General features: G+C 40.2%; 1 protein-coding gene across 3 annotated transcripts in view; it reads right to left on the reverse strand.

Annotated features, from left to right (window-relative positions):
- Positions 1 to 26,226, reverse strand: part of kcnh1a (potassium voltage-gated channel, subfamily H (eag-related), member 1a) — a 293,626-nt gene that overhangs the window by 184,276 nt on the left and 83,124 nt on the right. For 2 of the 3 annotated variants that reach the window (XM_072580729.1, XM_072580731.1), the window contains exons 8-9: positions 16,143 to 16,342; positions 3,503 to 3,755 (exon numbers count right to left, since the gene is read on the reverse strand). The exons of the other annotated variant lie outside the window; for it this stretch is intronic. In XM_072580729.1, the coding sequence (XP_072436830.1) occupies positions 3,503 to 3,755; positions 16,143 to 16,342 (453 nt within the window). The remainder of the gene's footprint in view (positions 1 to 3,502; positions 3,756 to 16,142; positions 16,343 to 26,226) is intronic. 3 annotated transcript variants of the gene reach the window in all.

Genomic DNA, 26,226 nt, shown 5'->3' on the forward strand with positions numbered 1-26,226 from the left:
AACTTACTAACACAAAACTGTGAGTGTGTGTCAGTTCACCAATTCCAAGTGCAGGATCAATGGTGCTGCGGTGCAAACACAATTACTCCATTTAGGTGTCACCAGCAGATATACCAGCACTAGTCACAACCCAGTCAGATGTCAGAAACACCACAGAAAAAGCAGTAGACTATTCAATAAACACCTACAGAACTGAATTTGCAAAAAGAATGGGACACCACTGTTCTGAATTAATGGATTAAAATTTCAGCTCTCTTACTGTAGGCAAGGATTAAGAGGAAAATGCTGAACAACTAGCTCAGAACAAAGCCAAAATTTAGAATACCATATTTTGAGATGAAGAAATGTTTAGGAAGTGGGTGATTTTTGCCAGCTCACAAAGATGAATAATGAGTTGAAAGAGTAAGAAAAAGAGGCAAGATGAGTTACAAGCTCTGCATTATCACTTCAATGAAAAGACTGCCAGATTACAGGAAAACAGACCAAGCTGAGCCAGAGCAGCTGCAGAAACTTTAGCTTGAGCTCTCAAAGTATTGCTGAAGAAAACGGCAGACCTGCAAATAAAGTTGGAGATCCACAGGAGACACAACAAGGCACTGCAGATCACTCAGGAGCCAGTCCTTCCAAATGTAAATACTCTAGTGAAACAGTTCAAGCAGGATAGAAAGGAAACCAAACAAACATTGAAGTAGCAAATGGATGAGGTCCAGGCTTCAAAGGGCATTCATCAGGAATTAACAAACTATTATTTTGTTTAAAACAATAAAACACATTACTAGTTATGAAGCAGGCATTACAGAAAGCCAACTGATATTTGGATGTATGAAGTTTGCATGGTTTACACCAGACTACCAACCAGGCAGAGTTCAATACTGTATATACAACACATGGAGTCTTTAAATGTGAGCTCTCTTAAAGACAAGATATACACACAACATCCCCTCTTTTCTTCTGAAAGAAACATTAACTATTTACGATATTGTGAGCCTACGAGTCTGTCCATAACATATACATGATTTGCTGAGGTTGTGAGGTGACTGTCTGGAAGTGCCATTGATTGTCATGGTCATGAGTAATATTGTATATCATTATGATTAGATTAGATTCCCTACAGTGTGGAAACAGGCCCTTCGGCCCAACAAGTCCACACCGACCCTCCAAAGAGTAACCCACCCAGACCCATTCCCCTACATTCACCCCTGACTAATGCACCTAACACTATGGGCAATTTAGCATGGCCAGTTCACCTAACCTGCACATCTTTGGACTGTGGGAGGAAACTGGAGCACCCAGAGGAAACCCACGCAGACACGGGGAGAATGTGGGAAAGTCTCAGCCATATCTAAATAATCATAAAGCTCCTTTTTGCCATTGATGCTAAGCTTGACGCCAAAACATTTGCCATAAATTAAGAATAGAATCCACATATGATATTTACTTTCTATTCCTCACAATAAGAAGGAAAATAGTCTGCCATTTGCTGCACACAATACATCCTTATGAGGACCTCTGATTTATAGTACATAATTGAAAATGTGAAGTCTTAGAGTCGTTTGCTGAGTTGGTGTAGTTTTTCTGCAGACTTTTGTCGCCTCACTAGGTGACATTGTCAGTGTGCCTTTGATATGGTGTTGGTGGTCTGTTCCACCTGGTATTTACGTGTCTCCATTTTTTTGGTACTTCTGGTTCTGTATCGGAGTGGTTTGTATATGGGGTCCAGTTCAATGTGTTTATTGATTATTGAGTTCCAGGCTTCAAGGAATTCTCTCCCGTGTCCCTGTTTCGCCTGTGCTAAGATGGTTAAATTGTCCCAGTTGAATTTGTGTCCTTCTTTGTGTGGTTCAAAATGAGGGGGGACTGGTCACATCTGGCAGTAGCGAGTTGATGTCGTACACTTGTATGGTCAGTTTGCTTCCTGTTTGTCCTATGTAGTGTTTCTTGTAGATGATTGTCCTGTTGGATGTGGGTGTCTCGTCTTTAACCTTTGTGAGGAGCTGGTGAAAGGTGCCTAATGGTTTGTGGGCCACTAAGATTCCTAGGTGGTCGGGTAGTCATTTCAGATTTGTTGCATAGGTATTGGAGGATAGTGCTCTTGGGTTACCCATTTCATTTAAATCCCTTGAATCGGTGTTCCTGTTCTGCCTTCTGGAGTTCTGGATTGCTGTTGTCTGTTCTTGCTCATTTAAGTATTGTATTTTGAAAATGCATTTATTTTGCAAAGTTATCAAAAGTTAACAAAAATAACCGGTGCAGAATATCCCTGCAATCCATAAAGCATTTGATTGTCTGTAAAGTACCAAGAAACATTCCCATTTCCAATGCTTGCTTTTTCTTTCTTTAATATTAAAGTTTGTAACACACCTACCTTCACATACATTCCATATTTGGACTTCACATCTTCATAACATTCTGTTTACTTTCTATCTGCAAATCTACTTTTCATCAAGATAAAATCATTGACATATACATATGGTTCACCAATAATTTGTTTAGTTAGCAATGATTGCTAATTTTATAAATATTGAGATAATTTTGTAAAATATCTACATTTTTATAAAGAAAAGGAATTCAACTTTGAAAAGGTTGTAATTCAACTACTTAATCGTAAACACATTCAACTGCCAAGTTCCTTCTGTTGCTATTCTCTAAACTAATCTTAATTCTAGCCTGATAATGTCCTGTCAATTGAGCCTATCCATACTATCTTTGTTGTGAAATAACCCATTTTTTCCCCAAAAGACATATTACATGTAACTCAAATAGCAAAATCACTTTGAAGGAATTTTAATACTAAAATCTAACAAAATCTAAGAGTTTAAAAATGAAGTACTGAGGCTATGTCTGTCATCTAAGGTGGACTTAAAGGCCACTAAAACATCATTCAAAGTGCAAGGAAGTTCTCTCATTCTTTAGCACAAATTTTAACCAAACGTTAAAACAAATAATTGGTCAGTATTTCATTTCCGTTTTAAGAGCTTCAGTGCACAAATTAGCTGGCATGTTTCCTATAATTCTAGTGTCTGCACTTCAAAGGTATTTAATTGCCTATGAAGCAAGCTAAGACATTTTAACGTGATGAGAAGTATTGCATAAAAGCTATTTTTTCTGACTAATGTATGATTCTCACCTATCAAACTTACCCAATTAAGATCACTCATGTTATCCATAGTCATCTATTGTACGATCTACATAATTTTATTAGATCAATATCATTTAAGCTCCTAAGCAAAATAACAATGGTGAGCTATGATACTATTAGCAAATTTTTCAGTTCAATGCAAATTTAATTGGTACACTCCACAGTATGTTGTCATACTGCCTATCTAGCCAACTAGGAATATACTTTCAGATATTTTTAGATACATATAGTTTCCATAATGCATAGTATTATGAATGTTTGAAAGCATATGAGTTACTACTGTCTGACCTCTAAATAGCCTAAATGTCAGTATAACATCCACAAAAGTAACCAGAATCAATACAGCATGTTTTTAAGTTTTACCTAGGATTGCAACAACTTCGTCATCTTGAATTACTTCCAAGGACCCGGAAACCACAAAACAAAGGTTGTCCACGCTTTCGCCTGCATGGTAAATTAAATCTCCTGGAGCACTATGTATGGTTTGAAACTCTATTGCCAGAGCCCGGAGACAGCCATCGCTTGCAAGTCTAAATGCTGGGTGCTCCTTGAACACTTTGCGGTTTAAGTGGACACAAATGTCTGCTCGCATATCCTTTGGGCAAATTTCTAGAACCTATAGAGAAATATGCAAATAAAATCAATTTTTGCCTCACAAATTTAGAAATAGCACACTATACTAATTTGTCACACACTGCACATAGAACATCTTGCATTCAAACCAGATGGAACACATTTTCAACAAGTAAATATATCTGCACAGAGCAAACCATTCATTTTTGATATTACTCAATACTAATTAACCTGTGAAAATAAACATCATTAGCAAAATCACATCAATTCTTTCATGATTTTGCCACACAATTGCAAAAAAAACTTTCAATATGTCAGGGAAATGCTAAGAATCATATAACAACGATACAATCATTTCAACAATGCTGTATATGAAATACAAGTTACGAGAAATCATTGTAGCTTGTTAAAAAAAGGTTTCAGGGATTCAGAAATGCAATATGTAATTAAGTAACATATTATTCAAGTTTCATACATATAATATGCATAAATATGCATTTGGTAATACAGATCTTGAGTACTGCTGAAAAAGATACATTTTGTCAAAGCTCTTCATCTTTCACTCATTAAAACAACTGGCAAGAAATACAGATGTAAAGAAAATCCAATATTTATCACTGTTTAAGAAGACAGTCCTGCTTGTGTGGCAAGTGAACTCTGACTGGTGAGGGGTTGCCATGAACATTGAAAATAGAACAATACAGCGCAGAACAGGCCCTCGATTTACGCTGACCTGTGAACTAATCTAAGCCCATCCCCCGACATAATCCCATCGTCATTCATATGCTTATCCAAGGACTATTTAATGCCCCTAACGTGGCTGAGTTAACTACATTAGCAGGTAGGGCATTCCATGCCCTTACCACTCTCTAAGTAAAGAACCTTCCTCTAACATCTTTCTTAAACCTATCACCCCTCAATTTGCAGCTATACCCCCTGATACACGCCGACGTAATCATCTTAGAAAAAAGATTCTCACTGTCCACCCTATCTAATTCTCTGATCATCTTGTTCGTCTCTATTAAATCCCCCCTTAGCCTTCTTCTCTCCAATGAGAACAGGTTCAAGTCTCTCAGTCTTTCCTCATAGGACCTTTGCTCCAGACCAGACAACATCTTGGTAAATCTCCTCTGCACCTTTTCCAATGCTTCCAAATCCTTCCTGTAATGGGACGACCAGAACTGTACACCATATTCCAAGTGAGGCCGCACAAGGCATTTTGAACAGTTGCAGCATGACATCACGGCTCCAAAACACAATCTCTTTACCAATAAAACCTTACACACTGTATGCCTTCTTAACAGCACTATAAACCTGGGTGGCAACTTTCAGGGATCTATGCACATGGACACCAAGATCCCTCTGCACATCCACACTACTAAGGATCTTTCCATTGACCCAGTATTCTGCCTCCCTGTTATTCTTACCAAAGTGAATCACCTCACAATTATCTGCATTGAACTCCATTTGCCACTTCTCAGCCCAATTCTGCAGATTATCCAAATCCCCCTGCAACCTGCAACATTCTTCCACACTGTCTACCACTCCACCAACTTTAGTATCATCTGCAAACTTACTAACCCACCCACCTCTGCCTACAACCAAGTCATTTATAAAAATGACAAACAGCAGTGGTCCCAAAACAGATCCTTGTGGCACACCACTAGTAACTGGACTCTAGGTTGAATATTTTTCATCATCCACCACTCATTGCTTCTTACAGAATGCCATTTTCTAATCCAAACTGCTAAATCATCCTCAATACTATGCCTCCACATTTTCTCCAATAGCCTACCATGTGGAACCTTATCAAAGGCTTTACTGAAGTCCATGTATACCATGTCAACTGCCCTACCCTCATCCACATGCTTGGTCACCTTCTCAAAAAACTCAATGAGGTTTGTGAGACACGACCTGCCCTTGATGAAACCAGGTTGACTATTTCCAATCAAATTATTGCTTGCCAGATGAATATAAATCCTCTCTCTTATAATCCTTCCCAAAACTTTTCCTACAACAGACCAACAAGCACCAGTTAGATAAAGACTGACAGTGAACTGCTAAACAGGCCTAAAGTCAACAGTTTGATCCTGAAAAGTGTCCACTATTTTGGATTATACTGGAAGGGTAAGGTATCTCCAAGGTTGAACTAAGTGAAGCTACAATGCAGCAGTAACATGAGTAGCATTTGCCATTAACAAAATGCTACCATTAAGCCAAAAAGGCTTTCAGACTATCACACAAATGAGCAATGTCAGTGACAATGTATTGTTAGGTTTTTGGGCTGGACAGATCCCTCTGTCAAACTGTTCCCTTCACCTGTTCACAACAAAAAAGGTACTGACCCTACACAAACCAGCCTGTATGAAAAAAATTCAGAACAATGTGTCCAAACTTAAATGCAATTCAGCAATTAGACAACATTTGCTAATTCACGCAGAGTGGGCTAAGAATAATGCTTACAACCAATTTATGACTGTCAGTCAAGCTCGCGGTGACATGTGCATACTGGAAGCCACATGGTGCATGGTAGTATCCCTACCCCTGAACATAGAGACCTGGGTTCGAGTCCCACCTGCTCCAGAAGTGTGTAATAGCATCCCTGACCAAGTTTATTAGAAATAAATAGGTTGAATTAAAAATAATTAAAACACAGGGTCCTTTGCAGACAAAAATAACATGTACACACATTGTGCCTGTTTCAATACAATGAAATAGATGAAATTCATCCTTGCATTCATTCTCAGTTTTGATCAGAGTCAATCCAATTGGTTTAAAATTAAACAAAAATTGGCAGTTTACCATCACTCATCAACTAACTGGCACATTTTCCACGGCAATGCTCCTACCAATGAGTCCACTTGCCAACCTTTAGCACTCTTTTCTCATACAGTATAAAGTGTTGTTTACCTTTACACTGATACTTTTGTGCATTGTCCTGATCTGTTGAGGACAAAAAGCTTCAATAAAATGTGTATTTTTCAGCAATATATATTTTATTGGTCTGTAGGGAGAATCAGCTTCAATATGCAGCTGAGAATTTACCACTAATTTGTGCTCTCTTAGTATTGTTTCAGCAAAAAGGTTCTGTTAATCATAACAATGCTGTCTGTATCACAGCATACTTGAACAATACAACATAAAGTCATGCAAGATATGAAAAGAAATACTATATTTCCACAATAACAAAGCACTGAAAATAAATTCTGAATGTTGTCCGAGGACTTCAAATACAAAATGGTGGAATGGGACGCTGATACTAAAATGAAAAGGAAAACACTTCCAGCTTCTGTTCAGCTTTGCTTAATACATTCACAAATGATTTGGAGATGCCGGTGTTGGACTATCACCTGATGAAGGAGCGTCACTCCGAAAGCTAGTGTGCTTCCAATTAAACCTGTTGGACTATAGCCTGGTGTTGTGTGATTTTTAACTACATTCACAAAAGTAGCCAGCAATTTAGATGCAAGACGTTTTGATTTATTCAGGATGTACATTCTAGAAATGAGTTACAACTAAAGAAAAATCAATAGTTACAAGTGAAACCTGTGCAATGTTGGAACCACACTTCAACTATGTAGATTGTAACAGCATATACAACATCATATTTGGTTTGAGACTTCAGTGTGTTTCCATGAAATACTAAGCCATCCTCGCTGAATATCCAGAGTTCCTACTTGCCTTGATATAAAATGGACATCTAAATGCATCTTAGGAGAGAAATAATTGGAAGGGTCAGGAATTCTTTAGTCCAGTAATTATAGATCCTAAGGCTTAATGCATGGGAAGAAAAACATGAGTTATTGTGGTGCCTATAAGGGCTGAATGTCAGGGTAAGGATATTTTTGCAAGATTGCACTGGCTTGAGTAATTTCACTTGAGTAATCAAACGGATGAATGCATGGCTCAAAGACTGGTGTGTGAGAACTGGATTTTGATTCACATGGCACTGGCAGCAGTACTGAGGATAGTAGTTTCTGCATCATAGAGTCTTAGAGTCATACAGCACGGAAACAGATCCTTTGGCCCAACTTGTCCATGTCGACCAAGTTTCCTAAATTTAACTAGTCCCACTTTCCTGCATTTGGTACATAGGCCCCTAAACCTTTCCTATCCATGTAACTGTCCAAATGTCTTTTCAAAGTTGTAGGGATGGGCACAGGAGTATCTGGTATTCCGAGCTAGCTTGATGGAGCATCGATACGATGAGACCTTCCCCAGATAGCCAGAAAGTTCTGCTGAGGAGGAGGAAAACAAGACAATTTGGTTGCTGCTCATGGTCAGGGACAGGAGGGTATGGCTACAAATGAGGCAGGTATTGGGACCAGAAAGATAGAAATGGAGAGTCTCAGCTCTTGAAATTGTCCAACAATTTTGTGGTTCTTGCAGTTTGAGTGTATGAGAATGGGGCCTGTAAGATGTACGAGTGAACTGACCATGACACCATGTTCAAATGGGGAGAGCAAATAGGAATATTGTGCTCACAGGAAAGAGTATGGTCAGTGACATAGATAGTTCTCTGCAGCTGATAACATGAATCCAGACTGTGTTACCTGCCTAGTGCCAATGTTCAGGATGTCAGCTGGAGGTACTTACAATGGGAGGAAGAGGATATAGTTGGCATGGGTACCAATACAAGTAGGATTGAGATTCTGTTTAGGGATTATGAGCAGCTACAGGCTAATTTAGAAAATTGAACTTCAAAGGTAATAATCCCTGGATTATTCTAGAAGGGTCCCTGCAGATTAAAAAATAGCTAGTATAACATGTTTATTTTTTTTAAAAAAGGAAGGTAAAAGGCAGGAAATTCTAGGTCAAGCAGCTTTATATCTACCATAGGGAAATTATTATAATCCATTATGAACATTCTATAGCAAGATGCTTAGAAAATCATAATGTGATCAGAGTCAACATGGCTTTTGTTAAATGGATGCTCAGTTTCCTAATTATTAGTTTTCTTTTAGGAAGGAGCAAATAATCTCCGGATTATTACCTCAATCACAAGCAAAGTAAATAAGATCAGAGGAATGAACGCATGGCTCAAAGACTGGTGTGTGACAACTAGATTTTGACTCACATGGCACTGGCAGCAGTACTGAGGATAGCAGTTTCTGCATCATGGAGTCTTAGAGTCATACAGCATGGAAATACTAGGCAAAAGTGAGGACTGCAGATGCTGGAAATCAGAGTCTAGATTAGAGTGGTGCTGGAAAAGCACTGCAGGTCAGGCAGCATCCAAGGAGTAGGAAAATCGATGTTTCGGGCAAAAGCCCTTCACCCGGACTGAAGACAGTCCTGACGAAGCTCTTTTGCCCGCAATGTCGATTTTCCTACTTCTTGGATGCTGCCTGACCTGCTGTGCTTTTCCAACACCACTCTAACCCAGCATAGAAATACGTCCTTTAACCCAGCTTGTTCACGTCGACCAAGTTTCCTAAACTGAATTAGTCCCATCTTCCTACATTTGGCCCACATCCCTCTAAACCTTTCCTATCCATGTACCTATACAAATGTCTTATCAAAGTTGTAAGTGTATTCACCTCCATCACTTACTTTGGCAGCTCATTCCATATATCCACAGCCTCTGTGTGAAAAAATTGCCCCTCAGGCTCCTTTTAAACCTTACACCTCTCACTGGGATGGGCCAAGTATTCTGATAAGTCATAAAACCAGGATTGCAGAAATCATTTTAAAATAAATAGTGGGGGAAAGGGATTGCATGAGAGGTCCTGGTAACGAAAAACCCAAGACAGGATTCATCAATAACTTCTTGGTAAAGGAGCACTGGGTGACAGTATCATAACAGGATAGAACTTTATGTTCAGTTTGAAGGGAGAAGTAATAGTTGAGGACTAGTGTTTTAAATCTCAAAAAAGAATTATAAGGCATGAAGGTGAAGTTAGTTAAACTGAACTGGGAAATTATGTTAAATGGTAGGACAGTTGTGATGCACACTTTTAAGGAGATACTTAATACCTCTCAGCAAAGATTAATCCCAGTGAGAAAGATAGACTCTTTAAGAAAGATGTATTATCAGTGTTGAAATAAGAAAGTTAACAGTAGTATCAAATTCAAAGAAACACTGTAAACATCAGCAAAGAATTTTGGCAACAGTCAGAAGATTGATCAGATTTTAAGAGCCAGCAAAGAACAACTAAAAACCAAATAGAGGGACAAAGTAGAGTATGAGAGAAATCAAGTTCATAACATGAAAACAATAGTTATTGCAACAATTACTTAGTTTAACAGTTATTTAATTTGAAAAAGGGTAAGTCAAGCTCGTATTGTCCTCTAGAGGGAGACACTTGGGAATTGATCATGGAAACAAGGAAGGAATAGAGGCACTCAACAGTTATTTATGTCTGATTTAATTGTAAAAGATTAGATTTAGATTTAGATTAGATTTAGATTACTTACAGTGTGGAAACAGGCCCTTCGGCCCAACAAGTCCACACCGACCTGCCGAAGCGTAACCCACCCAGACCCATTCCCCTACATTTATCCCTTCACCTAACACTACGGGCAATTTAGCATGGCCAATTCACCTAACCTGCACATTTTTTTTTGGATTATGGGAGGAAACCGGAGCACCCGGAGAAAACCCATGCAGACACGGGGAGAGCGTGCAAACTCCACAGAGAGAGTCGCCTGAGGCGGGATGTAGAAAACGTCCCCATTTTATTTGCAGATCAGGAGGGAAACAGGAAGGAGAAACATAAAACAATCACCATGACCAGGTAAAGGTGCTGGGAAATCTTTTAGAACCAAAGGCTGACAAATCCCCAGACCCAAATGGTCTGCATCCTAGAATATTGAAAAAGTGGATTTAGAGGTAATAGGTGGAATTATTATAAATTTACAAATTTCCTGAGATTCCAGAAGTGTCTCAGATGATTAGAAAATAGCTAATATAACAACAGAAAGCTGGAAGTCAAGCATCTTTATATCTATCATAGGGAAGTTGCTATAGTCCATTATGAACATTATATAGCAAGATGCTTAAAAAAATCGTGATGCGATCAAAGTCAATATGACTGTTAAATTGAAAGCGAGTTTCCCTAATTAGTAGTTTTCTTTTAGGAGGGAACATGTAAGGTGAGTAAAGGAGAACTTGTTGATTGAAAAAGCATTTGAAAAGCTGGCACATAAGATGCTATTATTTAAAAGCACATCCTGTAGTAATATATTAGCTGATAATTAATTGGTTGGCCAACAGGAACATTACGTATAAATTAGTCTTTTTTGGCTTGTCAAGCTCTATCCAGTGGAGTATCACAGTCATGTATTTACAATCTACATCAAAGGCTTGGATAAAACTATGGAACGTATGACAGCTAAACTTACAGATAACACCAAGATAGAAAAGAAAGTTTATTGTTGATAGGCGGTACAGAGTCTGCAAAGAGATTTAGACAGGTTAAGCAGAGTGGGCAAAAAATTGGCAGGTGGAATATAATATGCAAAAATGCCAACTTGTTCAATTTGGCAGCAAGAATAGAAAGGCTGTATAATATTTAAATGGGAGAGAAATAGTAGATTCAGTGTAACAAAGTGATCTGAGTATCTTTGTACATGAATCACAAGAAGGCAGCTGCCAGGAACAGCCAGTGATTAGGAAGGCAAATCGAATGTTGTTTATTGTAATAGGAATGGAATAAAAAAAGTCAGGTTCTACTGCAGCTGCACAGCACTTATTGAGACACATTTGGAATACTGTGGTCAGTTTTGGACTCCTTAACAGAAATTAGATACGAATAGCATCGAACCAGTTTGGCCAAGGTTCATTTACTCATTCCAAAGATGAAGACTTTCGTGGTTGCAGGGAAAGAATCAACAAATGTCAGGGTTCCAGGGAAAGAATCACCAAATGCTGCTACTATCTGAATGGCCAATCAATGGCTGTCTTACTTAGCAGGTTGTATTGCGAGCTTCACCTGTGTGGTTCCACCTGTGGCTTCCACACTTACGGATACCTATCCTTTCAAGGGAAATCCATTGCCCCAAGAATGCATCCAGGCATTTTGAGGGTTGGAATGAAGGTCAGAGGCACCCTGGAATGTCAAAGGATGGAGCAGCCATGGTAACTACAAAAGAAGTGGGTACACACCTGGAGTCTGTGATGTGGCGACAGAACAGTTTGATATTGAGGGAATGGAGGCCTTTCCTACACATGGATCTCACTGGCCAGTCACGAGGTGCCTTGATAGGTGCAAATCATGAATGTGGGTAATCCAATGATGAAGGTGAAATGAAATGCCTTTGGCCTGATAACATTGCATCTGGCCTCAGTGACCAACAAGTACAATGGTGACCGTTTGCAAGATGCCACCAAGGTCTGCAGCTCATGCTCAGAAGGAACCAGAAGCAAAGCAGCTCAAGGTCATAATGACTTTGATAGCCTCTGGCAGGTTAGCTGAGGACACAGATCTCTCCATGACCATTTGTTTAAGGGATCACAGTCTTCTGGAGCACTGGTTCTGAGTCAGCTATAGGTAGCTTATCTTCAGCTGCATTCAAGGTTTGGTCTTAGCTACTTTCTAACCTCTGTTTCCTCTCCCCTGCCTTCCTGATGTTTAGGTTTCTGCTCTTCATGCAGAAGGTGTTGCCATCTTAACATCACAGAATCCAATCTCTGACAGTCATACTCCCTAGTGCTAAGCACAGCCTTTTTTTCCTGAGCACATAGCCTCATATTGATCCAATGTCAGTGATGTGATGACTCCATTCAAAGTATGGGCGCTGAATGCCCGCTCTTCCTATCACCTATCCTATCAATGCCAAGACACTCCCTCACCAAGTACCAGTTCCTCTTTGTCCCACTGACCTTCTGTTGAGTGTGGAGACATGCTGTGGGGGAGCTTCAGTTAGCTCTCACTCTTTACCCACCTCCCTTCAAATGATCAATTTCTCAAGCTGTGGAAGCCTGTATGGCCTTTTAAACATTTAAACTATCGCATTGAAAACATTTTAACAGTTTTGTTTGGCCATTATTGGAGGAGAATAAAATTCCTGTCCTGCTCTCCAGTATTACCAACACCCAGCCTGACCATGATGATTAAAACGAGCATCAAACTGACATGTTATAGCGCCGGCTTGTTTGACAAGCCACTACACTATTTCTGGCCTTGATTTCAGAATAATGTTGGGGAGATTTTGCTACAAAGGCATAAAATTGCTCTATCTATAGGTTTCAACTTGAATTTGAATCTAAATTCACTATTCCTTTGTGAACTGCTCCAATTTTTAAAAACAAACTCAATAACTAACATTTATGGGACTTCATATTGTGCATGTTTGTTGTTCAGGTCAAACTGAAAACTTACATTGCACTGATGTTAGCCCCAAATATAACTGGAATGTACATGGTAAAGGAAACTTAAAAGGAAGGTATTGAAAGAAGAACATGACTTCACAATGTTATTCCCGACATCCAAAGGCTTAAAATGAACTAGAATTTTAATCACTGAACTACAACACCTATTTTCTGCTATGCTGACAGTTAATGAGCACAGAGCAGAAACTTGAAGAGGCAATATTCACAGTTCAACTTTGCACTTGAAAGGGAGTATTCAAATCTCTATTAAGCAACTACAAAGGAGCAGCTGTTCTTTTACGCAGTCACACTTCATTATAAGAGCCAAAAACCACCAAACTGAATCAAAATCAACTCTCAAAACATTAACCATAAATTATTACAAGCCAGTCAAGATTGGACAGGAAACTAACATATTATTCTTTCACATTTAACCATTATCTAACAAGAGTGGTATAATGTATCATTCAATTATTTTTATGGCATGTTGTGCAATCCATTTTGAGTAATCTGTGTAAGCAGCATAAAATTTGTATTGCTTACTTACTGCATCTGGAACAAATTTGCAAAGTAGAATTTTCAATGGAATATTCATCATGTCAGACTTAGACATGGTACTTTGAGGTGTTCAATTAGAGAAGGAACATAAATCTTTACAAAGTAACAATCAGATCTTCCACTAATGGCACTGCCACAGGATGGCAGACCTTAAGCTGTCTTGTAGCAAGTCCAGCTTCTCTTGTACTAGAAACTGACTCTTCCTTCTTACTCTCACATGTTCTTTCACTACATATTCAAAGCTATCTCCTTTTTTTCAAAAATACAAGATAGTAAGCAATATATAGCTGAGAAAGACTTCTGGCATCTAGAGGAATGTGGACTTGGAATTCCGATTGGCAGGCAATGAGTTGCATGAACCAGGTGAAAGCAAGAGGATGAGGCCTGGGAGAGTGCTGAGCAAGAGCTGATGACTGATGTAATGTGAAGTACATCTGAACACCAATGGAATGGAGCTTGGGAAACAAAAATCACGAGCTCAGCTTCAACCCATAGCTCAAGGAGGATTATCAAGTGAAAAAGTTTATTGGTGTAGGAGGAGTAATTTTACAGTTACGTTTAGTTTTTGCTAGGGATTGAAGTATTAATGCTAAATGTTTTTATGTGTTTACTCCCTGTTTGTTTCTAAATAGGGCCATCAGATCTTTTACATCTACCTTAATAGATGATCACTTTATTTAACAATACATGTCAAATGCAGAACTTTTATACATGAGTTATTTTTAAATAATTAACCATTTTGACTTAATGAAATAAGTGACGAATAAATTTATACCTGTATTCTGTTTGAGTGTACTTAAGTGTCAATACTTTCTGTCAGGAATCAAGCCAAATGGCCGAGGCCTAAGCTAAGTTTTATGGTCTTATAGTTGCTATTATAGCTCAAGCTAATATACACTTGGGCTAACACGTGAGAATATTTTGAGGTATAAAGCTTTTACTCAAAGTCACATATATGTTTTAAGAAGTTTCATTTTGTAACTTAAAGCATGTAACACACCTATATGTATGGTTATCTTTCACTGTAATTTAATTTTTTTCCAAGCATTCACAGCTGTTGTGGAGTCATACATCTTCTTGTCATTAAAAGATATTGATAAGTTTTGGAAAATATTCAGATGCATTGGTTGGGATACTTGAGGTGATAGTTAATCACTAGGAGGTGACACTCGTGCAGATGCAAAAATTGTTCACTGGTGCCACCTTAACTTGGTAAAGTTTAGTTGGTCAAGTTGGTAAGTAATGAGGGGAGAGCTGTTATAAAAGGGATAGTCTTATCAAGTAATTGGCATGTCAAAGCATGAAACTAAAAACAGTAGGAAATGTTATTCAGCAAGATGACCATTCCTCTGAATGAAATCAATCAGGAGTCAGCCAGACACCACCTAGCTAATCCAAAATTGATCATGAACAGAACGTGCAAGCTCATGCGTTAATAAACCAATTAGAACTCAGGCTGTGTCTGATTATGAACAAAGGTAGTGGCTAGCCACGGTTAATAAATGATGATTCTTAATGGTTTTGCACACAAAAAGGAAGACCAAAGGAAGAAGGAGAACTTTAGTCAACAGACAAGAACAAGGAACCTGTGCCCAATCAACCTTTGTAGCAAAGTGGCATTCCAGAGGAAACCTTTCATATTTATTATGATAAACACTATAAATTCTGCAGGATTTGTGAAAACATTTGTACCTGGAATGGATCTTCTAAATAATCAAGACTGGGAAATATTTAGACTTGTTCTCTCAAATTCAGTCTATGTCTGTCCATGACTTTACAAACGTATGAAATAGGAGCAGAAGTAGATAGTTTGCCCCCTCAAGCCTGCTCCACTATTCATTAAGATCACGCTGATCTATTTGAGTTTCCAATTCCACATTCCCATCTACCCTCAATAACCTTTGCTTCCACTGCCTAACAAACATCTATCAACCTCTGCCTTATAAATATTCAATGACCCCCATCTCCACCTCTTTTTGAGGCACAAAGCTCCAAAGGTGCATAATCCTCTGAAAGAAAACATTTCTCCCCAACTTTGTCCTAAAGATTAACCTCTGATTTTGAAAAAGTGCCTCCTAATTCTTGACTCACCCGCAAGAGGAAACGTCCTATTCATGTTCACCTTGTCAAGACTTTTCAGGACCTTAAGCACTTCATTTGAACCACCTCTTCTCACTCTTCTAAACTCCAGTGAAAACAAACTAAGCCTGTCCAACTTTTCCTCATTAGACTACCAACTCTCTGCAGGTATCATGATAGTGAATCGCCTCTGAACTGCTTCCAATGTATTTACTTACATTCTTCCATGCACAAGGAGAACAAAACCACATACAATTTTGCAATTAAACTTAAAGTGAACCCTAAATTCTCACACTTAAACAATACAGTTCTCCCTGAGTACACCACCAGAATGGCAAAATGCATTACATACTCAAGTCCTAGAGTGGTGTTTGAACCTATCTAAAGATCAGAACCCCACCAAGAGAAGATTGAATTATGTCAAAAGATTCTAAAGAACCACTAGAAAAGATCAGTGTGTGTTCTTTTCAGTTTCTGTACCTTTTCTGTATCAATTCCTTTCGACATTGACCAAGTAGAAACAATGTAGTCCATGACACGCTCACTGAGGCCTTTGGGCACCTGATAAAGCTTCAAAAAATCTCGGACACAGTTCAACATCTCATGATATCTGTTGCTATTCGCGTACATTTGCTGGAAGATCGTCGTCACATTACCAAAGATGGTTGCATACAGGAGAGCTGCAAACAAGAAAAGAACAGAGCAGATGTTATCTCCACATTAACAGCTACAAAATGAATGTAAAGCCAGTGTTGAAGAAAGAGCAACGGGTGCAATTTTTTTCCATTTTCAGTGAAAGTGTTTTGTCGATTGAGATTTATGGCTCCTGTTCCACCACTGCTCAGAACTACATTTCTCACAAAATCTTCACTCTTCACCCTATTAGTTATACAACTGGGCTATTTAAAACTTTAATTATAATTGACTCAGGCCTTACAAAACATATAATATAGGTACAGAAGTTGACCATTTGGTCCCTTGACCCTGCTCCAATAAGATCATTGCTGACATGTTTGTGTTGAATTCCACATTCCCACCTACCCCTGAAAACTTCTGATTTTCCTGTCTAACAAGAATCTGCCTACTGCTGCCTTTCTCAGGGCATCACGTGGCTGGAGATATGGAAGTCCTCGCCATCATTGGAACCTTATGTCATTCATGCTACTGGCACTATGCTTAAAGCCCAGCTGCAAACTATTTCAAATGTTGCAAGTCAAGGACTGGCCCTCATGCTATAGTACTTGACCATGATCCCCGAGGACATGGCCCAGAGGAAAGGAGATCTCACTCCCTGCCTCATGGACAGGGAGCTGGAGCTCTTGGTGGTTGGGTGATGGAGAAAAGGGCAATTTTTCTTTCAGCTGCAGATAGCCACTGGAAGCCACACCCTTAGACCAAGTCAGCCTAAAGTCAGTGCCAAAGTCAATGAGTACAGTATAGGGTAAACCAGCAATGTGAAGTAAACAGAGGCGGACTGCCTCCAAAACAGTGCAAAGTGACTGAATACTAAGAAAGCAAGCTAAGAGCTGTAAAAATTATGGTGTACAAATAGATGAGATGTGTGCGTGTGTGTGTCTGTCTGTACACAAAAGGACTTGGCAGATTCATGCAAATCATAGGTGTCCCTGAGCTCCAAAGTAAAATGTTGAAGGGCTGAAGTGGTTTGTGAATTGTCCTGAGTGCAGGCATGATAATGAGGTGAGGCTGGTAGTTTGTCAATGCCAATTTGCATGGATGATAGGTCAATGGGGTTGGTAGCCATGGAGCATACAGGGTCATTGATGTGAAGAAACAGTTGGATGATGACTGGGACAAACACGCTAGTGATTTCCACTGTCCTTCATGGGAAAGGAAAGCTTCCGAACATTATATGTAAACAGCCAAACTACAAATTTAATGCTCTTGTTCTGGATCTTTCAAACTAGGTTTCTAGGTAATCGAAGATGGAGAATGGGAAAAAATTGTGGCTGTTGGCACTGCTCCTTTTTTTGAGGTATTTTAGATGTTGAAGGAGATTGCCTCAAATTCCAGGAGTGGTAATTACTGTTTTACATGGTATTGCATTGTTTTGGATCTTTGGGGAAAAAAGATCAGAACAACGGCACTTTTAAAAGGAGGAAGACAGACAAAAGGCAGTGACCACATGGTCAGTGAAGGAGAGAGAGATAAAAAACCCTACACTGCTAACTGACGCAGCAGTGAGTCTGCACAGTTACTGCATTTGCTGTTTGAGTTCATGTATCTCTGGACATGGAAGTGTCTCTAAAAAAAACAGCAACATTCACAGCTGACTTTGGAGGAACCAGTGTGGGAGAGCTCACAGCACAGGAACAGGTAAGTGCATAGTTTTTAACATGTAACCCTGCTGTAAGTCAACAGTAGTGAGTAGAGTGGGTTCTTTCTTGATTATATGTTTTATTGAGATCTGTCTCTTTATTAAATTTTAAAAATATAAACCATAATTACTAAGTTAGCCTGCAGCACTGGTTTTTAGAGCTAAAAGACAGTGCTATTTTCAGGGTCTGCAGATTGTGAAGGAGCAAAGATGGCACTTAGTAGAGTGATATGCTCTTCCTGACAGATGTGGGAATTTAGAGAGAGCTTCCATGATTATATCTGCAGGAAGTGTCTTTGGTTATGAATCTTGTCAGATCGTATGGATCAATTGGAGCAGCAGTTAGAGGCAATCAGGAGTTTACAAGAGCTAGGGGGTGTGATGGATGGCAGTTATAGGAAGGGAGAAAAACCACAGATACAGTCAGGTAGATGGGTTAACTCCAGGCAGGGAGGAGGGGTAGGCAGGTAGTGCAGGAGTATCCGGTGGCTATCCCCATTTCAAACGAGCATGCTGTTTTGGAAAAAGTAGGGAGTGATGAACTCTCAGGGGAATGCAATGAAGGGCTTATGCCTTCTCCTGCTCCTCGGATGCTGTGCGTTCCCACCACCACACTCTTCACCTCTGATCTCCAGCATCTGCAGTCCTCACTTTCTCCTAATGTAGCGTAGTCAGCCACGTTTGTGGAATTGAGACTGGCTCTAATGTAATGAGAGGTACATCAAGTTCTAAGCGATCAATTGTTTTAGGGGACTGTCTAGTCAGAGGCACAGATAAATGTTTCTGCAGCGAGCAGTGAAAAATCAGACTGATGTGTTGCCTCCCTGGTGCCAAGATCAGGGATGTATCAGAGATAGTGCAAAATGTTCTCAAGGGGGAAGAGGACCCAGCAGGAGGTCAATGTACACATTGGAAATGACGACATAGGAAGGGAAAAGGATGAGATTCTGAAGGGAGAATATGGAAAGTTAGGCGAGAATTTAAAAAGAGACCCTCGAGGGTAGTAATATCTGCATTACTCCCGGTGCCATGAGCTAGTGAGGGTAGAAATAGGAGGATAGAGGAGATAAATGCATGGCAGAGGAGCTAGTGCAGTGGAGAAGAATTCACATTTTTGGAACATTGGAATCTCTTCTGTGGTAGAAGTGACTTGTACAAGAAGGATGGATTCCACCTGAATTGGTAGGGGACTAATATACTGGCAGGGAGATTCACTAAACTTGCTCAGGACGGTGGGGAGGACCCAGGGAATTTGTGAGGAAAGAAATCAATCTGAGACAGGTACAGTTGGGAAAAGGAGTGAGTCAAACAGTCAGGGCAGGCAGGAACAAAGCAGAGAATAAGGTAGGACTGATGCATTGAAATGAATGCAGTTTAATTTAAGAGGCCTAACAGGGAAGACAGATGAACTCAGGGCATGGTTAGGAACATGGGACTGGGATATCATAGCAATTACAGAAACATGGCTCAGGTATGGACAGGACTGGCAACTTAATGTTCCAGGATACAAATGCTTTGTGAAGGATAGAAAGTGAGGCAAGAGAGGAGGGGGTATGGCACTTTAGATAAGGGATAGCATTACTGCTGTACTTAGGAAGGATATTCCTGGGAATACATTTAGGGAAGTTATTTGGGTGGAACTGAGAAATAAGAAAGGGATGATCCCCTGATTGGGATTGTATTATAGACCCATAATAGTCAGCAGGAAATCGAGAAACAAATTTGCAAGGCCTCACTAACCTTATTGAGTTCTTCAAGAAGGTGACAAAACAGGTGCATGAGGGTAAGGTGGTTCATGTGGCTTACATGGACTTCAATAAGGTGTTTGATAAGGTTCCACATAGTAGACTATTGCACAAAATAAGGGTTTTCAGGATTGAAGGTGATTTAGTGTTTTGGATCAGAAATTGGCAAGCTGAAAGAAGACAGAGGGTGATGGTTGATGGGAAATGTTCATCCTGGAGTTCCGTTATCAGTGGTGTGCTGCAAGGATCCGTTTTGGAGCCACGGCTGTTTGCCATTTTTATAAATGATCAGGAGGTGGGCGTACAAGGATGGGTTAATAAATTTGCAGATGACACTAAGGTAGGCAGAGTTGGAGATAGTGCCGAAGGATGTTGTTGGTTACAGAGGGAGATAGATAAGCTGCAGAGCTGGGCTGAAGTGGCAAATGGAGTTTAATGCGGAAAGGTGTGAGGTAGTTCACTTCAGAAGTAGTATTAGGAATGCAGAGTACTGGGCTAATGGTAAAATTCTTGGCAGTGTAGATGAACAGAGAGATCTCGGTGTCCTGGTGCCCAAATCCCTGAAAGTTGCCACTCAGGTTATTAGGGTTGTTAAGAAGGCATAGAGTGTGTTGACGTTTATTGATAAGGGGATTGAGTTTTGGAGCCACGAGGTCATGCTTCAGCTGTACAAGATACTGGTAAGGCTGTACCTGGAATATCGCGTACAGTTCTGGTCATCGCATTATGGGAAAGATGTGGAAGCATTAGAAAGGGTTTAGAAGAGATTTACTAGGATGTTGCCTGGTTTGGAAGGAAGGTCTTACGGAAGGCTGAGGGAACTGAGGCTGTTTTCATTGGAGAGATGAAGGTTGAGAGGTGACTTAATCAAGACGTATAAGATAACCAGAGGGTTAGATAGGGTGGACAGTGGGAGCCTTTTTCCTCAGATGGTGACGGCTAACACAAGGGGATATAGCTTTAAATTCAGGGGTGGTAGTTTTAGGACAGTTATTCATTACTCAGAGAGTAGTAGGGGCATGGAACAGCCTGCCTGCAAGAGTAGTAGACTCGACAACATTAGGGCATTTAAACGGGCATTGGATTTACATATGAATAATAATGAAATGGTGTAGGTTAGATGGGCATCAGATTAATTTCACAGGTCGGCGCAACATCAAGGGCTGGAGGTCCTGTACTGTGCTGTAACATTCTATGTTCTATGTTCGGTTTCAGTTATCTGTAAGAATAATAAGGTGGCTATGGTATGGGATTTTAACTTTCCAAACATAGACTGGGACTGCCATAGTGCTTAGGGTTTAAATGGAGAAGAAAGTGTTAAGTGTGTACAAGAACATTTTCTGATTCACTATGTGGATGTACCTAAGAGAGAAGGTGCAAAACTTGACCTACTCTTGGGAAATAAGGCAGGGCAGATGACTGAGGTATCAGTGGGGGGAGCATTTTGGGGCAAGCGACCATAATTCTATTAGTTTTAAAATAGTAATCAGAAGACCAAAACTTGTTATTTAACCATTTATTATTTTACATCTCTACTGAGGATAGACCAGATCTAAAAGTTGAAGTTCTAATGTGGAGGAAGGCTAACTTTGACAGTATTAGGCAAGAATTTTCAAAAGTTGATTGGGGGCAGATGTTCACAGGTAAAGGGACAGCTGGAAAATGGGAAGTCTTCAGAAATGAGATAATGAGGGTCCAGCGAAAGTATATTCCTGTTCAGGTGAAAGGAAAGGTGGTAGGTGTAGGGAATGCTGGATGGCTACAGAAATTGAGGTTTTGGTTAAGAAAAAAAAGAAGCATATGTCAGGTATAGACAGGAGAGATTGAGTGAATCGTTAGAAGAATATAAAGGCAGTAACAAGTATACTTAAGAGGGAAATCAGGAGGGCAAAAAACGGACATGAGATTGCTTTTGCAAATAGGATTAAGGAGAATCCAAAGGGTTTTTATAAATACATTAAAGACAAATGGGTAACTAGGGAGAGAATAGAGCCCCTCAAAGGTCAGCAAGTCAGCCTCTGTATGGAACCGCAGGAGATGGGGGAGATACTGAAAGAGTATTTTGCATCAGTGTTAACTGTGGAGAAGGACATGTAAGATATAGAATGTGGAAAAATAGATGGTAATATTTTGAAAAACGTCTATATTACAGCAGAGGAAGTGCTGGATGTCTTGAAATGCATAAAAGGTAGATAAATTTGCAGGACCTGATCAGGTGTACCCTAGAATTCTGTGGAAAGCTAGGGAAGTGATTACTGGGCCCCTTGCTGAGATATTTGTATCATCGATAGTCACAGGTGAGGTGCTGGAAGACTGGAGGTTGGCTAACGTGGTGCCACTGTTTAAGAAAGGTGGTAAAGGCAAGCCAGGGAACTATAGACCAGTGAGCCTGACGTCAATGGTGGGCAAGTTGTTGGAGGGAATCCTGAGGGACAGAATTTATATGTATTCGGAAAGGCAAGGACTGATTAGGGATAGTCACCATGGCTTTGTGCAGAGAAAATCATGTCTCACAAACTTGACTGAGTTTTTTGAAGAAGTAACAAAAAGGATTGATGAGTGCAGTGCAGTAGATGTGAACTATATTTACTTCAGTAAGGCATCTGACAAGGTTCCTCAAGGGAGATTGGTTAGCAAGGTTAGACCTCATAGAATGGAAGGAGAACTAGCCATTTGGATACAGAACTGACTTAAAGGTAGACGACGGAAGGTGGTGGTGGAGGGTTGCTTTCCAGACTGGAGGTCTGTGACCAGTGGTATGCCACAAGGATTAGCGCTGGGTCCACCACTTTTCATCATTTATATAAATGATCTGGATGTGAACATAGGGGGTATTGTTAGTAAGTTTGCAGATAACACCAAAATTGGAGGTGTACTGGATAGCAAAAAAGGTTACCTCAGAGTACAACGGGATCTTGATCAGATGGGCCAATGGGCCGAAGAATGGCAGATAGAGTTTAATTCAGATAAATGCGGTGTGCTGCATTTTGGAATGGCAAATCAGGGCAGGACTTATACACTTAATGGTAAGGTCCTTGGGAGTGTTGCTGAACAAAGAGATCTTGGATTGCAGGTTCATAGTTCCTTGAAAGTAGAGTTGTGAGTAGATAGGATAGTGAAGAAGGCGATGGGTATGCTTGCCTTTGTTGGTCAGTGCATTGAGTATAAGAGTTGAGAGGTCATGTTGCGGCTGTACAAGACATTGCTTAGGCCACTGTTGGAATATTGCATGCAATTCAGGTCTCCTTCTCATTGGAAGGATGCTGTGAAACTTGAAAGGGTTCAGAAAAAATGTTCAAGGATGTTTCCAGGTTTAGAGGATCTGAACTATAGGGAGAGCCTGAATAGGTGGGGGCTGTTTTCCCTGGAGTGTCGGAGGCCAAGGGGTGACCTTATAGAGGTTTATAAAATCATGAGGGGCATAGATAGGATAAATAGACAAGGTCTTTTCTTTGGGGGTGGGGCAGTCTAGAACTAGAAGGCACAGGTTTAGGGTGAGAGGAGAAAGATATAACAGAGACCTAAGGGGCAACTTTTTCACGCAGAGGGTGGTATGTGCATGGAATGAGCTGCCAGAAGACATGGTGGAGGCTGGTACAATTACAGCATTTAAAAGGCATTTGGATGGGTATATGAATAGGAAGGATTTAGAGGGATATGGGCCAAGTGCTAGTAAATGAGACTAAATTAGGTTAGGATTTCTGGTTGGCATGGACAAGTTGGACCCGAGGACCTGTTTCCGTGCTGTATATTTCTATGACTCTAGATTAAAGACTTTCTATCAAACAAATCTCTCAGTCAAACAACTATATCAGTTCAATTAATCCTTAATTTTCTGTGCTCAAATGTTGTTAGCCAACCTAAATCTGCATCGCACCCTCTCTGAGACCAGTAAATTTTATTTGAGATGCAGAGCCCTGAAATAAATGCAGCACTCCAGATGTAGTCAACCAAATATGAATCCAGAGCATAACTTCCTTCCCTTTAAATTCCCTTCACAAAAAGTCTAAAATTCCATGAGCTTTTGGGCATTTTTGTACTTGCGTAGTGTCATTTAGAGCCTTCTGTGTACCTAATTCATACTGCTCCTGAATTGTCTTAGCTCCATAAAAAATAATATTGCATTTTTCTGGATTAAACATTACCAGCTATAATTTTATCCATTTGCTTAATCTATCACTGTCCATTTACAACTGCTATTCTCTCCATCACCCCTCCTTCTCATTTCCGCTCTCCTTCCCCCAACTTCCCCTTTAGCCCTCCCTTTCTCTTTTACCCTCACTCTACCCAACTACCCCTGCTCCGTTCTATTCCCATTGCTCTGCCTGCCCTTTTTCCTTCCCATTCCCTTCACCTTGTTCCTCTACACTTGTTGTTCCCCTGCTTCCTCCCAACGCTCTCATGTTCTCGCCCCTGCCTTCGTCCCTTCTTGCCTTCTGTCCCTTCACCCACATTCATGTCCTGACTTGTGCCCTCACCATCTCGCCTTTCCCTCTCTTTCTCTCTCAATTGCTTTCCCCTTCTCCCTCTCTCATGCCCCTCCCCACCCCGACAAACGACCACCCACCCCCCGTCTCTTACTGTTCCCTCCTTCTCACACACTCCCCTCCCTTGCCCTCTCGGCCATCACCCTCCTGTCCCTCTCGCCCTCTTTCTTCTCTTATCCTTATCGCTCCCTTCCCTCCTGTTCCCATACTCCTTTCCCTCTCTCCTTTCTCATCTGCGTACTTTCACTCCCTTCTCCCTCCTCCTCTAATTTGTGATTAAAACAAACATACTAAACAGGAACAGAGGAACATGGTCAATAAGATCATGGCTGACCTGATTAGGTTCCAAACTGCACACATATTCGATATGTGGTCTCACCACTTCAGAACTGAGGCATAACGTCTCTTGTTTTATTTTCAATTCCTTTCATAAAAAGCACAATAACCCATTAGCCTTCTTGAATATATGCTGTACCTGCATACTAATGTTTGGTAAATCATGCAGCTGGTATTCCGTAGCTGTTCGCTATTTAAATTACAATCTACTCTTTCATTCTTCTTGCCAAAGTGAACAATTTCACATTTTCCTATCTTAAGCTCCACCTGCCATATTTTTGCCCATTCTCTCCATTTTATTCTGCAAATTCCCTCCATCTTCTTCACAACATCCTTCCCTCATCCAAGTCATTCTTGCAAATTGTAGTCAGTGAGCCCCAGCAGAGAGCCCTGTGGGCTTCACTAACAAATCCTGCCAGTCAGACAAAGACCCATTTCTGCGTACTCTGTTTTCTGCAAGTAAGCCAAACTACTAAGCATTCTAATATATTACACCAGACTCCATTGGCTTTTATTTTCCACAATAAACTTTGACTGGCATGTTGTTATATACCTTCTGGATCCCCAAGTACACTGCAGCTACAGATTCCTTTTATCACAGCACATATTACTCCTTCAAAGAAATATAATGAATTGGTGAAATGTGACTTCCCTTCCAAAATATCAGGCTGACTCTTCTCGGTAACCTTGTGTTTTACTTCTTCTTCATGGGACATAGGCACTGTCAGTAAGGCCAACATGTGTTGCCTACCCTAGCTTGTGAGGCCATTTCAGATGATATTTTAGACACAATCACTGTGTTAATGTGTATTTGCAGTCACATGAAGACCAGACCAGGTAAAGACAATTATATTCTTTTTTCCTTAAATTTGATGCTTTCCCCAACTTCTTTACTTAACCATAAATGGCTGATCCTCCTTTTAGAATTTTTAAAAATGTATATTTAAGGACCTCAATTGGCCCAAGGGCAGGTAAGCTGATGGTAAAATACTCATGGAGACAGGTAGGTAATGGGCATGATGCTGCAGCCACAGCAGTTTAGTTTACATCTTAATATCCACTGTGGAGGAGCCATAAAATTCCACTGTACTCAACTTTGTCCTTGCCCAAAGTCCGCTTACAACAGGGGTCTGTGGATACCAGGAACACAATCCTAAAATGGCTTTAGCTCAGGGCACCAATATAATAACCATAACAAATATTTCAGGAATTTTTGTGTTTGAGCTATCTAAAACTTTGTTGCCACTGTGCTATAAGTCACAGTTAAGTTCCATTAAATCTTTATATTTGTGCTCAGAGACGTACACTGACTCCCTGTTAAACAACACATCATTGTTAAAATTCTAGTCATTGTGTTCAAACCCGTCATGTGATCATCTCTCCCAAACATTGTTATCTCCTGCAGCCCCATAATCCTCCAAGGCATCTGTCCTCCACCAATTCTAGCAGCTTGAACATTTACATTTTTACTGACTTCAATATTTGTGGCCATTTCTTCAGCACCCATTATCTTTAGAATTCTCTTTCTAAAGCTCTGTACCCCTCTCTCTCCCTCTCTCTCTTGTATGCTTTAAAACACTCCCGAAACCTTAATACTTTGACCAAGCATTTGGGCATTCCCCCAATAATTCTTGGTGTGACTCGGTGTCAATTTTTTTTTA

Source organism: Chiloscyllium punctatum, chromosome 11, assembly GCF_047496795.1.
Source record: "Chiloscyllium punctatum isolate Juve2018m chromosome 11, sChiPun1.3, whole genome shotgun sequence".
NCBI lineage: Eukaryota > Metazoa > Chordata > Chondrichthyes > Orectolobiformes > Hemiscylliidae > Chiloscyllium > Chiloscyllium punctatum.